General features: G+C 39.2%; 2 protein-coding genes across 11 annotated transcripts in view; one reads left to right on the top strand and one right to left on the bottom strand.

Annotated features, from left to right (window-relative positions):
- Window positions 1-1,317, bottom strand: part of LOC121638096 (zinc finger protein Helios-like) — a 41,641-nt gene extending 40,324 nt beyond the window's left edge. For 5 of the 7 annotated variants that reach the window (XM_041982566.1, XM_041982565.1, XM_041982564.1 and 2 more), the window contains exons 1-2: window positions 1,062-1,317; window positions 143-279 (exon numbers count right to left, since the gene is read on the bottom strand). In XM_041982566.1, coding sequence (XP_041838500.1) covers window positions 143-279; window positions 1,062-1,317 — 393 coding nt within the window. Of the gene's footprint in view, window positions 1-142; window positions 280-1,061 lie in introns of those variants that run through there. The other 2 variants (XM_041982567.1, XM_041982570.1) reach the window with 2 other exon arrangements.
- A 57-nt stretch (window positions 1,318-1,374) lies between these two features.
- On the top strand, window positions 1,375-15,362 carry LOC121638101 (SWI/SNF-related matrix-associated actin-dependent regulator of chromatin subfamily E member 1-like). 4 transcript variants are annotated; one of them, XM_041982582.1, is made up of 11 exons: window positions 1,375-1,414; window positions 6,307-6,357; window positions 6,610-6,653; window positions 7,008-7,112; window positions 8,620-8,700; window positions 9,026-9,157; window positions 9,385-9,556; window positions 13,086-13,258; window positions 13,362-13,463; window positions 13,836-14,097; window positions 14,186-15,362. In XM_041982582.1, the coding sequence occupies exons 2-11, from the start codon at window positions 6,351-6,353 to the stop codon at window positions 14,389-14,391; spliced, it is 1,284 nt and encodes a 427-aa protein (XP_041838516.1). In that variant the 5' UTR covers window positions 1,375-1,414; window positions 6,307-6,350; the 3' UTR covers window positions 14,392-15,362. The 4 variants fall into 4 exon arrangements, with proteins under 4 accessions (XP_041838516.1, XP_041838517.1, XP_041838518.1 ...); XM_041982583.1 differs by lacking the exon at window positions 1,375-1,414 and having other exon boundaries at window positions 6,019-6,357; window positions 7,008-7,106; XM_041982584.1 differs by lacking the exons at window positions 1,375-1,414; window positions 6,307-6,357; window positions 6,610-6,653 and adding an exon at window positions 8,091-8,250 and having other exon boundaries at window positions 7,045-7,112.
- Window positions 15,363-16,906: the final 1,544 nt, after the last annotated feature.

Consider the following 16,906-nt stretch of genomic DNA (forward strand, 5'->3'; position numbering starts at 1 on the left):
TGGGTTTTCCTCTGAGTGATTCAAAATGTCTGTGCTCAGCGCACGGGCATCCACAGTCCCACAGCTGTGCCTGGGAGGCCCTCTATGACAGTCTGTGTAAAACCTTACAGTAGCTCAAGAAAGCCTTTAACCTCCACCCTACCTTCAGATGCGCTCCACTGCAGGTGTCCAATGTTACACAAGGTCCTGTACATAACTCATGTGGATTTTGACCCCTGCCTCGTGCACACAGCTCAATGGCCACTGCCTGGCGGATGAAAAAGTGGTGAAGCATCACACCTGGAGATGAAATCACATAAGTGTCTGGATGAATATTTTGCAGGCTACAGGTCAAGCAGAAAAAAATAAGCTCTCAAGTGTGCAGTGTAAACAGTGAGAAACAGGGACACAATGAACACAATCAATTAACAAGTCCCAAACAAGTACTGATCAGGTTGAATGGACAGAGATGCAGAGTACATCCTGCAGGCTTAGGACTGTTATCTTTAGGCAACACACTATTAGAACTGTTGACCTGGGCGGTTCTCAAACAATGTGAACAAGAATGCAAAGTATTTCAGTTCTAACAACAAGGGACCAGTGACTAGGGCAACGCTGATTTTCTCCAAAGCTTATAGCCTACGAAGCATATATAACACAACTTAACATATGCTGACACAAGAAGTCATGTCACATATTTTCTGGCAATTACAATTTGAGAATATTAATTTGTATAAATAATGAAATCAATGAGTGTTAGCAGCAAATAGCTGCACGGACATTAGAGATGATATTTTATCAGAAATCCACAATATAAGTGCAGTAGAAAATCATGTTTGTCTTTGCTTAATGTTTTTCCGCTCCTTTTCTCCAAGCAAATCATTACACACAGAATTTATCTAAGAAAATTGAGGTAGTCTGTACCTGAAACTGCGGCTTTAGTGGACAAAAAGAAAAATTACTGATGCAGTAATGAGAAAACAAGGCACATATCTGCCATCAAAACAGCTGATGTGATTATGCAGCAGATTTTTGACGGGGATAGTTTATTTTAGTTAATATAAGTAAACTTTTACACTTACACAGGAGAAACAAGGTTGCACGTCTGAAGCTTAAAAATGGAGCGATCACATTTAGCTCTGCTGCGTTATGATGCATTATTTTTGTCGTAATGGTCACCCTTAAATAGAAAGATGTTTCTAGTGTCACATGAATTAATGAGAGCTGTAGCACTGACAGTTTGAGGCGATCAGCATCAAGCCAAGGCACAGCTGTAATCAGGAGAGGGTGGGGTGCATTTCTGGAAGATTCTAAAGGAATCATACGAGTGGACCCCATTTCATTCGTTTATTGTGGGGGCTGTTTTTGTCTGAGCTAGGTGGTTAGCCTTCCATATAAGAGCCACATCTCTGTGGTGGGGACTGAAGGTTTTAGGGTGAGTCTTCTGGCCATGATTTCTGTATACATGCCTGTTTGTCATTATCTGTATTTTAGGGGATTTCTGAATCTGCGGGGGTGTAGTTTTGACTTGACAATGCGTCAACATCTCATCTGTCTTCTTTAAAGCTTTCGGCTAGTTAGCTTGCTGGTTATTACCACCTTTAACGTTAAATAGGCAATTAACAATCAAAGCTTCACAGAATACTTAAGGTTATAATTATATAATCTGTGTTAAAGCAAGCTCTCATTGTGTTAAATTTAGCTTTAGCTGTAAACTAGCGAACGCAACACCAAATGATTTTAGTTAGCATTAACGGCTACTAGCTAGCATGAATCAATGCTAGCCATTAGCTTGCAAATTCATCCAGGGTTAGTCCATTTGTCAAACGATAAATATCCGTCAGAGCCTAACTATCTAGAAACAACCACTAACGAGCTACTAACTAATCTAAGAAAGCCTAAAACCACGAGTATTTTATTCGACTTCCAATTCATGCTGTCACTGATACTGTTGCTTTCGCTCAGGGGCGTAGCATTGATTTGACCGTAGGGGGCCCTCACCAGCTGGTGGCTCGGTGGGGGCCCGCCCTTCAAAATGCTAGACTTCAGACTCTTAAGGTTTCCGTCCTAAATCATATTGGATATTTAGGCACCAGTTTGCAACCTGCAATGTGCAGTCCATTTATGTTTTGAATTGATCTGTATCAGTGGAAGCACAAATGAAACAGAAAAGTGAGATTCCAGGTTTCATAAGAATATTAAACAGTAACCCCAACTACTGTCAGTTTGCTTATCAAGTCTATTCTCAGTTTATTTGCAGTGCACTTTCAAATCTTTCTACAAAGTGCTCTACACAAAGTGAAACATTAAAACAATATAAAGTAACAATAAAAGCCTCAAACCACAGACCTTTTTTTTTTTTCCTCGGAGTGGCCCAGAAAAGCACCAGCACAACCCCAAAAACGAGACAATCACAAAAAACATACATACAATAAAAACAGACAAAATGAAACAAACTAAGAAACTCAACCAGTGTAAAAGAAACTAAAAGCAGTGACAGGTCAATGATTGCATCTCCAGGTCTTTCAGTATAGATGTAAAAGGATTTTGAAAGACATGGTTTTGAATTTGTAACATGTTTTGTTGCATGTTCCAGTCTGAAGGAGCACAATACTGAAATGCTATTTTCCCACTCTGTACAAAGGCCTTTGTAAATGAATCTGTACTATTGTGTACGCTGATGTGTTGCCAGATCACGCCATCCAACCCGAGAATAAAGTTCACAGTGAGGCTTCTGACATTTCCAGTTTGATATAAAACAAAAGGAGGTGTGGTAAACTGAACCAGGCCAAGTTAAAGGTTAGGGAAACTGGTGATGGGTAGATGATGCCTCACGGAGTGTGTGGCACATTCCCCCCAATGTGTCAAAACTGTTTGATAAACTGTGGCATTAATATTGTGTAATAATTGATATTTGTGTATTTTTAAGAGGTTAATGAAATGTCTAACGTCTGGAAAAAAAGGAGATGGTCTCTGAGGTAAATTTAAAAATGAGACTGTTGACAATATGACATGTGGTCAAAGCTAGATTAAAGAACGAGATTTTACCACAGTATTTTAGCTGAAAAAGTAAGCTAGAGCCAGCTCAGTTGGTGTTCACGTTATGATATGCAAAACTTAGGCACTTCAGAGGTTTAAGTGATTCAAACATCATGTAGCAATAATTAATCAGTGTTAATTTATTAGTAAATTAATATAATAATAATAGTAATGTGGTATAATTATACTAAAATTAATTCTTTTTAATATAATAATTATAATTATTATAAATTTGTATATTTCAAAATGTTGTAATATACTATTATGTAATCATTTTATATATATTTATTATATCATTATTATTATTAACTAATGATAAATGATTAATTTAACATTGTTATTAATAACATGATTAAATTAGCATTAGGCTTTCTGTCATTGTCCTATGTTACTGCTATAAGAAATTCTCACCGGCTGTCTCATTTCACCAACGGTAAGCGGCTTCGGAGAAGTGTATAGACCCACAGCTTTTAACAAGGTCAGTTCATTCTGTCACATGGACACCAGATGAGTGATGAACATTGTTTGGCACATTACTGAAAAACCTAATTAGTTTTAGTTAGTCGTTTCTTCTCCAAATATTATAACTAAGTTAGTGTCTGAGTTTCAGCATTATAAAAGTAACTAGTTACCAGGGAAAGTAACTATTATTACTTTCTCTTCTTTCTTATGTTCAGATATTTCCCTATGATAGAATTAAAATGTTACCTGCATGTTCTATTATTTAGAATAAACTAAATATTAGATATGAAATGTAAAACTACTAGAATAAATTACTAACAGACACTAAAAAGGCTACTCAGAAGGTGTAGTTCCTTCTCTTTCTTTGTTGGCAGAGAGGTGCTTTACTAGATAAGAATTTATTGCAAGCAATATTAAGGAATTTTGAACAGATACAGAGTTGAACCAGCCTTTGTAAATGAATCTGTACTATTGTGTACGCTGATGTGTTGCCAGATCACACCATCCAACCCGAGAATAAAGTTCACAGTGAGGCTTCTGACATTTCCAGTTTGATATAAAACAAAAGGAGGTGTGGTAAACTGAATCAGGCCAAACTGATCCAAGGGAGGATAAGTGTCTATGTTCTGAATCCATGAAAACAAATAACCTACCTGGCTACAGTGTGTACATGAGGCTTCCGTCTAAATGGCATAAATCACTACAGGGACACTGAGTCTTTTGTTACCAAAACGGAAGAGGTGCACGACCAAACATTTCTCTTAATGTCCAAACCACATAACAAAGGAACAGTAGAGTTGTGTGATAATTCTCTTTAAGGTCTTCCCTTTTACTTTACAATAGGTGATTCAGTATAAATGCAAAAACTTGATTATTATTATTTTATGTTGCTTTTTGTTCTTCTTTTGTGCATCGGCTTTAAACTGGAACATCGACAATTCTGAACAAATCCTCTGCCTTCTTGTTAAAAGTGCAAGCATGTGCACTGTGCAGTCGCAGTGAAATGGCACTGTTACTATTTCTACATCCAATATGTTTCCACATCTCTCTGATGAACAATGCCATTGTACGGCATTACGTTCTGAAAAAAATCCTAATCAGTCCATAAAGTTTGTTCACATAATGAAAATAGACTGAAGGTGCAACACCACTTGAGACGGTGGAGTTGGTATTCTCTAAAGCTCGTTGGACATTATGTTTTGTTGTTGAAACCACACATTGTAGAAACCTTGTACAACCCAACTTCAAAGTACTAAAGTGATACGGTGCAGAGAGAATCCTGTGATTCTCTGCGCCACACAACCTATGTAGTTTCCCCCCTCGGGATTAATAAAGTTATCTTATCTTATCTTATCTTATCTTATCTTATCTTATCTTATCTTATCTTATCTTAACCTCACTATTATTTAGGCTATGGGACCTAAATAAATAAACTTAAAAGGAAATAAATCAGGTAAAATAGAATAAAAAATAAAATGAAAGTAAAAAAAGGGAATTAAAATTCAAAATTATAAAAACTGAGTCAAAACAAAATAAATAGAATGAAAGAAATAGTTAAATAAAATAAATAAAGTTAAATAAAATGAGATCAAATAAGAAATACTATAAAAAATCAAATAAGATAAATGAATGTATGAAATATAAAAATTTAAAAAATGGGAAGGATGAACTTAGAATAAATAAAATAAAAAATTTAATTAAGTAAGTGTGCAACTAAATAAATCTAAGAGTTATCATGGCTCACAAATTGAGTAATTGAGTAAAATAATTCATGTCTGGATTTCATATTTGATATTAACCCAGCTGAAACAACAAATGTTGACATGAGTTTTGTTTTATGTCTTGTAATGAAGTAACCTCATAAAATGGTTGTGTTATAAATGATTCAAGATAGCACATTTAGTCCATAATCAATGTTTCAATAAATGAATAATAAAAATGATCAGCACCAACATCTGTGCATTAAAAGTTGGTAACAAGCGAGCAGCATTTGTAAACTTGTTTGGAAACAAATTAGCTTGTGTTTCTCAGCTGACTTTGAGATGTTTTGATGATAAAAAGTATCAAATTAAGAGCTTCCTCCTCCTCTTCCTTCCTGGTTGAGTTGACCCTACATCGGATCAGCTGGAGGGTTCGTGGTGATCAGCATGTGCCTGAAGCGAGGAAGAGTAGCGCTGCCTCTAAACAATATGTGTGTGAGAGAGTGTGTGGAGATGTGCCACAGATAATTATGTTTGCCACAGAATATTTAGTGGTTGTATGGGCTCATAATTCACACAATAAAGAGCGTGAGCTAAAGAAAAGGGACCTAAGGGGTCTTTCATGGGTTTATTGGATATTAGTGAAACAAACCAAAGCTCTTGATTTACCGGTCGATCTACCTTCCTACCCTCACCTATGGTCACGAGCTGTGGGTAGTGATCGAAAGAACGTGATCGCGAATACAAGCGGCCAAAATGAGTTTTCTCCGCAGGGTGGCCGGACTCTCCCTTAGAGATAGGGTGAGAAGCTCGGTGATCCGGGAGGAGCTCAGAGTAGTTATTGCTCCTCCGCATCGAGAGGAGCCAGATGAGGTGGCTCGGCCATCTGCTCAGGATGCCTCCTGGACGCCTCCCTGGAGAGGTGTTCCAGCCACGTCCCACCGCGAGGAGGTCCCGGGGAAGGCCGAGGACATGGTGGAGGGACTACATCTCTCAGCTGGCCTGGGAACGCCTCAACATCTGTGTCCTCTCTCTGTTTTGTGTTTTCTAAGCATCCATCTCTAACACATTTCTACTCATCAGCAAAACATAAAATCCTGTCATTCTTCAAATGTTGTCTGTTACAGATCCAATGACTGGGATAGACTGAAACAACCCCTTACTGCAAAAATGTCAAGTAAGGAATTGGGAGTGTGTTAATGAGCATTTGTAAAGCTAATTTCTGTGTATGTTTCAATATTAAAATTTATATTCATTTGCTACCTGCCCAAAGTGTAGCTAATAAGTCATTTCAGTGATTTGGTCTGACTGATGTCTTAAACTGAAAGAAAACATTTTTTGTAGAGATTATTGGGAGTGGTTGGAAGCCGGTGGGAGTTGTTGATTGTCGGCATCACTGGACTGATGCTGATATTTTCTTTCACAACAGAGAGACCATCCTATGCTCCTCCGCCTCCTCCCGCACCCACAACTGTAAGTATTCCTACATGTAGCACCAAATATTATCCAAGTACTCCGTTTTAGCTTATGTTGCTGTTTGGTGGCTTAATTTCCATTATGTTTGTGTTTTACAGAACATCATTTTACAGCAAATCATGTTTAAAGTCTACAACCTGCAGTAGTCATACAGACTGAAGTGCTGTTGCACAGTTTTTTCCTTTAGCCCAAGCATGAATGCAGCTTCATCAAATCTTGCATTTACCCATATTTTTCATTGGTGTCTTGAGTTCTTTTAGTTAATTTATTACATTTTTTGGTCTTGAGCTTTTGCCTTCCTTCTTTTATGCTATTTTTCATTCGTGTTTCTGTCTCATTTGTTTCCATCAGCAACTACCCAACACCACTGGGTTTGTGGGGTACAACCCATACAGCCATCTGGCCTACAACAACTACAGACTGGGAGGGAGCCAAAGCAGCAACAGTCGGGTAACGGTATGAATATTAACATGGAGAAAACAAAATAAATGAATATACACTCATGTGATATAGAAACTACAACTTATACATATCAGGACATAATAAAAATAATCAGCTGCTTCTTACTAGGTCTTAAAATGTGTTAAATCTAACTGTAGAGGAAAAAGAACACGAAAACAAAACATTAAATATTACCTGCTGTTATTTATTTATTTATTTAAAAAGTGCTGAAGCAGTTTGTGAAAACAAAAAACTACATTTGCTGGTACATTCAGATGTTTTAACACAATGCCGAGAAGGAAACATGTCAGAAATGATCTAAAAGAAGCTGTTTTTGCTACCCATTAATCCAGGAAGGGTTATGGGGTAATTTCCAAATTATTTGGAGTCCATCATTCTGCAGAGAGAGAGATTACTTATAAGTGGAAAACATTCAAGACTGCTTTCAGTCTTCCCAGGATTGGACATCCCAACAAGTTTAGCCCAAGGTCAGGCTGTGCAATGCTCAAAGAAACTGCAAACAACCCAAGAGTTACATCTAAGACTCCCTAGACTTCATTTAGCATGATCAATGTTGAAGTTCATGATAATACAATTAGAAAAAGACTAAATAATCTTATCAGTACAAACACCTCATACCAACTGTCAAGCACGGTGGTGGAGAGCTGATGATCAGGGCTTGTTTTGCAGCCACAGGACCTGGTCATTAGCTATTCGCTTCACTCAGTTAAATAGAGACTACAGGTACCAGTATAATGATTAATAGCTTTGCAGCTTATTTTTTGTGCAAGTGAATGAGAGTAGAAGTATTTTTGTATTTCCTCCTTGCAAAAAGGAGACACTGTAGAGTAGTCGGTGTGAGAGGTCTACAATGTTTCTTCACTGAGACTGAATCTGAAATGCATGTCATCCTAAACTCCCTTGGCCGCCTGCACCGAGTTTAGACAAGAAGTGTGTCCATCAGTGTCTGTTCAAACACTACCTGCCTTTCAGAGTCTGCTTTCCTGATAGCCATGTGAAGTGACCCATGTCTTCAGTGTTGCCATGGCGTTCCAGACTCGCTGCTTGGCATGGCTGTGGCTGCTGAGCAGTAATTTGGTCCCTGCATGCAAGCTGCGGTTGGCTGACTCAGATAAAGACATAAGGTCTTTCAGTGAGCAAATCTCAGCTTAAGTGATTTTTTTTTTCTTTCCCACAGTCAGCACTGTTTCAGTGTTCCCTGTAGACCTGACATATATGGCCTTAAGACGGATTTATGCTTGCGCAGCGTCTGCGTAACCATAGGCTCGGCGTAGCTACGCTAGGCGAGAACAAACTCACCAGCGTCAGCTACGCCATAACCAACCGCACGCAGACGCCGCGAGAGCATAAATCCTCCCTTAAACTGTCATTAATTAAATCATGGCAACTGAGGTGGCGTGTCTCAAGTCTCATCTCCCTTGTTAGAAGTCGAGTTCAAACAGTTGCATAGATACTTAAATGCGGCCATGCCTCAAGATGACTCTTACTCTTTCTTTACTAGAATTCCTCTGGAATAAATATCCCAAAGCCACCCAAGCCTCCTGATAAGCCACTGATGCCATACATGAGATACAGTCGAAAGGTACGTACATTGTGAAATCGCTGCCTTTTGCATCATCATGTGCTCTGTTTAAAAAATCAGCAATGCTTTGATTTGAAGTTATCCTGTGAGTTCAGAGTAAGATGCACATTTTGTACTAGACCTTATTCGTTGTTCAGCGAGGTAAGTATGAAGCCAGAACGTAAGTAGGGCTGTCAACATCATCATAGTGGGATTTATCAGCTTTGGAGATGGAGCTTAAAGCACACGGCCTCCTCTGGTTTGTGACCTCTCTGCAAAGAGATAACCACGTATAGCCCCTCCAACCCAACCCAACCCCACACCCATGTCTGGTTCTCATCACCAGGTTTGGGATCAAGTAAAAGCCTCCAATCCTGATCTGAAGCTATGGGAAATTGGGAAGATAATCGGTGGCATGTGGAGGGACCTCACTGATGAGGAGAAACAGGATTATTTGAATGACTACGAAGCAGAGAAGGTTGGTTGTTTTACAAGGGGAGTGTTTATGGGGTTTTACTAATGGGTGACCAGCAGCTGTGTCCCCACCAGTTGTGGGTCCCTCCAGTCATCATTCCTTCCTTTCTAACAGTCCTGAGTTAACCTCTTTTCCATATCTTGTTGTAGCTGATAGAAACAAGGGTTCACATGTTGTGTCTGCTTGCCTGCTCTGTTTCCTCGTCATTCCTGCCATCTTTTCCACTGTAGATTGAGTATAATGAGAGCATGAAGGCCTATCACAACTCGCCAGCCTACCTGGCCTATGTGAATGCAAAAAGCCGGGCCGAGGCAGCTCTGGAGGAGGAGAGCCGTCAGAGGCAGTCCAGACTGGACAAGGGCGAGCCTTACATGAGCATTCAGCCAGCAGAGGACCCAGATGGTAAGGCCACTCAGCTGAATGTTTTGTCTCCCAAGGTTTAGAGCACTATCACAGAGCTGTAATTATTGCAGTTACCCTTCTGCACTCCCGTTGAATGTGTCATCTTTTTCCCTCCTTCTACGCTGCTACAACCATCTTCAATTTCTGTAATTCTACATTTGTAATGTCAATTTTTCTTTTATTTGAAAGAAAAACTCCAGAATGGGATAAAAATGTCTTTGTTTTTCACCAGTGTTTAGATTTTGTAGGTATTCATGGCATTGGTTTAGACATAATTACAAAATTTACATTCTTTTCTGTGTTGTTTCAAAGTCTGACGCACATACACCAGAAGAAGAGTTACACCCACCTCAAGGAAATGGTGCTTGTCTGGGGCCTGGCTGGGTTACAATAGAAGTTAATGATGTACAGGAAAACTACAGATAAAACGGTTGCTATTTAGAAAACACCCCAGACCATAAAATGTTAACGCTGGCATCCCAGGTGGGTTATGTTCTGAACAGCCTGCACGTATGGCAATAATTAAATAAGATTTAGCTCCCTGGGTGGCTACATATTGAGAGATTGAGTTTAATTAATAGAGTCTTAGAGACATTCAACTCTTAATCTGCTGCTGTACATGAGATCAGGTCTGTTCTGTTCCTTGGAGCATCTGAACAAAGTGTGTTTTTTAAATGCATCTCTGAGACGTCTGTTTGTGTCTCAGCAGTAGGATTTTCTTTCTAAAAGTTTGTCTCTGGTGTCATTTAATCAGAATCAGTCTCATGCATTAAGGTGGTGCTGTGGTATTACTTCATATACAAAACAGAAAATAAGCCGGGAAAGAGACTAATTTGATGAGAGATAGAGTTTATAAAAACATCTACAGCCCCTCAGCTCAAAAAAGTTCATGCTATCTTCAGAATCTATTACCCCCTCAACTGCTTCCTGTTGTGGTGTCAGAGCCACCTTTGAAATCTTTAACATGGCAAATGAGATTCATTTCTGCTCTCTGGAAAGTTTCAGAACGAGCAAACATGTGCAGAGCAACAAAAATATCAGACGATACTCAGTGAGAGATTTCTTCCACAGCAGATTGATGTATCACAGAGCCAGTAAATTCAAGCTCCACTTTCAGAGAAGTTGGGACATTTCCTAAAAATGAATCTGCAATTTATTTAAGTAACAACAAACCAAAAAAACCCATTATTCTTATTAAAGCTTTATTTAACCAGGAAATACAACTATGAAATCCACCTTCCAAGAGTGTCCCTGCCAAGATAAGCAACTCAAGTCAGAAGTAATAAACAGAACAATACACTGAAAACAAAATCAAATATACATACAGATATGAAAGGAACTGATATAGAACAACACAACTTAAAATAATACAAGTTTAAAATTCCAAGACTCATAAGATTTAACAGCATGATCATAAAATGTTAAATGGAGACAGATTTGGTCAAACATAACAGTTACAACTGATGTATCTGCTTTTATTAAAGCTCTTATGGTAGCTGTTTAAGATTCTGATGATATTTTGCAGTTTATTCCAGGCAGACATTCTTAAATTCTTTCTTTCGAGGTTCAGTATGGACATTAGGGACAGATAACAGGATTAGATCACTGGAACCAAGACAGGAAGTTCTAGCCCTTTTTTGATGGATATAAATCTGTGGATAACTTGGGAGCAGAACAAGAATAGATTTATAGATCAGAAAATTCCAGTGTTTGTTTTTTTGTCCTCTGATGGATTCAAACAAACAAACAAAACAAATAAACCCAAGCCTGAACATATGGTTTGCAGTTTAAGATCTGCAATGAACTGTAGTACTCCATGGTAGACCGTATCGAGAACTGTAAACACTGCAAAGATATGTCTATGTACACTGCCTGCCCAAAAAGTCACCACCTGGATTTAACTAAGCAAGTAGTTGGAATGGATAAATACTTCATGGATGGCAACAAGTTATTTTACCCCAGCTGATGCAGTGAGCTTCTCATTTCTTAAGCAACCATGTCGCAAGACACATTTTGTGTTTGTGGAAAAGATGTTAGTCTGTTTCAGAAAGGTCTGATTAATGGCATTTAGCAGAAAAAACATCCAAGGGATTGGGACGGAACAGCTGTGTAGCCATAAGAAAACCACTAATTAGTGAGGCTAAGCAGAGAAAAAGGCTTCAGTTTGCTGGGGAGCATGGAGATTGGAGTCTGGAGCAATGGAAGGTCATGTGGTCTGATGAGTCCAGATTTACCCTGTTCCAGAGTGATGGGAGCATCAGGGTAAGAAGAGAGGCAGATGAAGTGATGCAGCCATCATGCCTAGTGCTACTGTACAAGCCTTTGGGGGCAGTCTGGGATCTGGGGTTGCTGCAGTTGGTCAGGTCTACAAATTAATGTTGTGACATTGCAGAAGCTTTTTGAAACAATGCCACAGCGAATGGGTGCCATAACTGAAGCTAAAGGCTGTCCCACCAAATATTAGAGTGTAGCTGTATTTGGACCGGCAGTGTAATGCATCACCATAATTAAAGACATAAAAGTGGCAGCAAAAAAAACTTTGGCATTGAAAGAAAGGCAAGATTTGATTCTAACAAAAAAAGTTTTAACTTTAGTTTTTTGTTTGTTTTTACCAGCTGCCAAATGGTTTAAAAGGAAAAGCCTCATCCAGTAGGATTCCTAAACACGGACTCAGTCTCAAGGCTCTGAATGGTGATATCGGAGGAAAGTTAAGGAGCTCTCATTTTGAATTTGAGAAGACTTTGAATTATGTTTTGTTGTCATTTAAAACAAATTTTGACATTTTTTGGACGATATTAGAAATTTGCTTTAGAAGCTAGAATCCATGCTACTGATTTGGTCTGTTATTGATTAGTTCACCAAATTATTTTCTAATCATTCAACATGACATTGTAAAGGCTCCATGGCATGTTGAATTAATCTTTGCGTCAACATGCTAAAAAATGTGCAAAAAACAGTGAAAATTTGACGGCATAATAACAATGATTCATAAATCGAGGCAGATGGAAGGCAGGAATCTCTGTCCGAGATCCTTCCAGAAGGAATTTTTTATGCTTTTTCCTCCGGAGGCATTTGTTATATTAAATTACATTATTACAAGAAATGAAAATGCATCCATCTGGACTGGATGCTTTCAGAGCAGAGTTGGGAAAACTAACAAGGAGAGATGATCACTGCACCATCGTCCCGTGTTTAAACAGCTGAGGAGTTAACTTTTAAAAAGAAACACCATTGTTGATGACTGAAAATTGCAGACTAGATCTTAAAACATCTGTCCACACACGCTGAGCTGCAATTAGCTGGCTGTCCAGCTCACCTAACGATAATGCCTCTGCTCTGCGTAAGGATGTGTTTTGACATAATGGCATATACTTAGCTCTGTTTAAATACTGAGCAATTTCCTCCTCATGTTTAGATACAGGAGTCGTTGCATCATTCCGGATGCCTCTGAACACTCTGACGTACGTTTGACACGTGTAAAAATATTCCTGCAGAAACCGCAACAACCCAGATCTTTTTCTGTCCTCAGATTACGACGACGGCTTTTCAGTAAAACATTCAGCCGCCGCTCGTTTCCAACGCAACCACCGTCTGATCAGCGAGATCCTCAGCGAGAGCGTGGTCCCAGACGTGCGCTCCGTCGTCACCACCGCTCGCATGCAGGTCCTCAAGCGGCAGGTCCAGTCTTTGATGGTACATCAGGTGGGAGCAGTGCTGCACATTCCTGCTGCGCTACACGTGGACAGGTTTGTTTTTATTGGATTATTATTTAAAAACTTTGGTGCCTGCGTGTCTTATGTCGCAGAGAAAATTGGAGGCAGAGTTGCTTCAGATTGAAGACCGCCACCAGGACAAGAAAAGAAAATTCATTGAAGCCACAGAGTCATTCAACAATGAGCTCAAAAGGGTACGGCATCTTTTACATCAGATTTGGTCATCGCTCACTTGCACGCAAGCTTCACTTTGCATGTAATCTCCAGCTCTGGTTTTTACAGTCTCCGTTTGTCTTGCAGCCACCAGCTGCAGCTAATTCCACCCACATGTTCTGGCAATCAGAGAGCTGTCATCATTTATGACTTGTAGCATCCATAATGCTGTAGCTGATTTAGTGGGAATGCAGCATCTAGTGTTCACAACAGGTGGCGCCATTTATCTTGTGCAGAGCTTCCTATATTGATGCATGTTTAGGCAGGATACAGACTTAAAGGAGCATTAACTCTACCTGAGTTCTGTTCCTCCACTGATTCCCCCTTTTGGCTGTTTTTTTTATTATTCATAGCTGTGTTGCATGAAGGTAGAGGTGGACATGGAGAAGATTTCTGCAGAAATTGCTGCAGCAGAGGAGGCTGCACGCAAACGAATGGCAGAACGTGAGAAGGATGCAGGGGACCGAGGAGCGACAGAGGCCCCCACCTGTGTCTTAGCGGAGGAGGAAAAACACATTTGTGCAACACATGGCAGCAAGTCCCAGCAAAATTCTCTCAGCGAAAGCAACAACAAAGAAGGCAAGGATGCAGAATCGAACGCCACACATGCGCCAGGTCAGCCATTTAGCCCTCTTTTTTCCTTTGTGTCTCTTTCAGGACTTGGTGTTTTAACAGTGTTTAATTTTATGTTGTTGAAATACAGAGAAGCAGAAAGCCCCTGAAGAGCTCGAGGCTCACCCTGGCAGCGAGGAGGGGGCGTCGGAGGACAAAGAAAGCGTCCCAGAGGGAGCCATGGAGGAGGGAACCAGCGACAGTAACACAGGCTCAGAGACCACCTCTGCTCAAGCAGAAGACGCCCCGACTAGTGAGCCATCAGAGGTGCCCAGCAGGGCCAGAGCAGCCCACTGAGTCCAGCACCAGCCATTCTGTGAACTGTGAGGCTGTCTTTGCATCCAATGGCCTTCAGTGCGATCCTTTGCTTACAGATATTGCACAATATCATCTCTGTTTGTCAAAGTGTGACAGGAGCATTCGGATGGGCTTATTGTTAAACAAGCCTGAGGTTACGGTTCAGCCCGAACAACCAGGCTCACAGAGACAAATACAGACAAAAGAAAAATCTGCACTCACAGCCGACAAAGCGATGACCTGTCTGAAAACGATGGCTAATAAAGGTTGCCACAAAAGCCCATTTGAAAGCACTAAACTTCTGTCTGCATTGCCATTAGGAATAATGCATACAGCCCTTCTTCAGCACATATGAAAACATATCTCTAGCACTATGTCTGGCAGACAAACAAAATTGCTCAGTGTTCGATTTAACTTTGTTCTTTGTATTTTAGTGCCATTGTTGCTTTTTCTTTGTTTTGCATGTTGCAGTTTTTTTTTTAACAAATTGTGAAGAATGGAGCTTAGGTGACCATCTCCTTGGTAGGAGAATATTTGTTTACTCTCTGTATCGTTATTACAGTGACAGTATTGTCTCAGGAGTTTGTAGTCATTAGACAGTGTTTAATTATTATTTTTATTTATTATCAGCATTTTTATTATACGTGTGTATTTGGGTGCTCTGGGTGCCATCCCGGTTCCATCTTTAAGTACATCATGATCATTGATGCTGTACAGTGCTCGACTACGAGTGTTCTCAAGTTTGCTTGCTGTCAATCAAATCAAAAGCAGTACGCTTAGAACATCATCTGTGTTATGATCCGTGTTCAGTTTTCAGCAGGAAACTTAAATGTACCGTAAATGTGTACACAGTGTAATAAAGTTCGCTTACACATGGAATTACATGTTGTTGTAAAACAGCCTGAACAGTCATAAACATGCAGTCTTAATATGAATTTCTTTTTGCATATTTATACCAATAAACTTTTCTACCATGATTAAAAGTCTTCACTTTCGTTGTTTTGAAAAATAATTTAGTGTAAAGTAACTTTCCATGATTAGAGATAGAGCTGTAAAGTAACAAAGTACAAATACTGCATTATCTTAAGTAGAAATTTTGGGTATCTATACTGGAGTAATTATTTTTCAGCTAAATTTTACTTCTACTGCTTACATTTTTTATGCAGTTATCTGTACCTTTTACTCCAGAATAGCCTTGTTACTCCTATTTCATTCCAGACTGTCAGCTTTAGGTTTTGTGTGTGTGTTTTTTCTATCTAGATAAATCACCTGGATACAGGGAATTTGATTGTGGTTGGATGAGGAGTATAAACGTATACCGTTCCAACACCCTATCGTTTTATACGAGATCCATCGCACACGTCACAGTCCAGCAAGGACAGCAGACATATGTAGCCTAGTACAAAGATGTCCGTGGCAGACTCAAGAGAACAGGTAACATATAGCCTTTCTAAACCATAGTATCTGTACATCTGAGTAATTAATGTGAATACTTTTAACACATCTGATCAGAGATAAATATACAAGTATATTTACAGTGACAATATGAGATTAATGGAAAAATAAAGATGCAGCATGTAACAAAATTAAAGGTCAATGACAGAAAAGTGTAAAACTTATATAAAAGAAAACTATTTTTCTATTGGTATCTTTACTAAAAATAACTTGTGTTTTTATTCTCTTTTAATGAGCCATTTATATCTACTTGCTGTGGGTCCACATATGTGAATGCTGTTATTTTTGTGCCACCATTTCTACTACGGTGTCTCTGAATGGACAAACAACTCTGTGTGTGAAGTGGGAACCCGCTAAGTTTGAAAACTGCAGTACCAGCTTTGTTTGATAGGTGATAGAGGACCGTTTGAGAGAAGTAACACCTTTAAAGGACCATAGAAGAAGACAGTACACATGTACACAATGTTGGAGTAGTTACCTGAGACCACTGGATCCACTCCAGTGAAAACATGTTTATGTCTGGAAGGATTTTGGTCACTGACAGCCACCATATGAAGGAAATGTGGAAGACTTGCACATTATCTGGGGTGTTCGTACAGCAGTGAGATGTGACATTCATGAACGGATTCATTCTTTTGAACAGCTTTTAAATGAATGATTAGAACCGGATCTCAGTTGTGAGTCATTAGTTTGTTTCTCTTTTATCTAGAAATTCTCCACGCTGCCTTCACATGACACGTGTGTGAGAGTATGACGTCCAACACACTCCATTCACGTGATGAATCTATGGGCAGAAAGTATTGTCTGGCAACAAATACTGTGAGTTCTATCCAAAATGTTTACTAAAATTTGCACTGATGTTGCTTGGGTTTACTCTACTTTTATTTATATTATTGTTGTATTTCTGTATTTTTTTAAATATAATATAGTAGATTTTATAAAGGTACATTAAGATACATTTTTATTCTTAAATATTGAGTTTTTTTTTCCTTTTTTTGGTTTGCTAAAATGTATGGAAACTTTGGAAAAAGTTGTTTTACAAGTAAGTTAATTGTAGCCT

Source organism: Melanotaenia boesemani, chromosome 4 (assembly GCF_017639745.1).
Source record: "Melanotaenia boesemani isolate fMelBoe1 chromosome 4, fMelBoe1.pri, whole genome shotgun sequence".
Lineage (NCBI taxonomy): Eukaryota > Metazoa > Chordata > Actinopteri > Atheriniformes > Melanotaeniidae > Melanotaenia > Melanotaenia boesemani.

What these genes read in the sequence shown, in the direction of transcription:
- LOC121638101 (XM_041982582.1), top strand. An exon ending in GCAGCAACAGTCGGGTAACG is followed by an intron (nt 7,113 to 8,619) that starts GTATGAATATTA and finishes TTTCTTTACTAG; the next exon opens with AATTCCTCTGGAATAAATAT. An exon ending in AGTCTTTGATGGTACATCAG is followed by an intron (nt 13,259 to 13,361) that starts GTGGGAGCAGTG and finishes CTTATGTCGCAG; the next exon opens with AGAAAATTGGAGGCAGAGTT.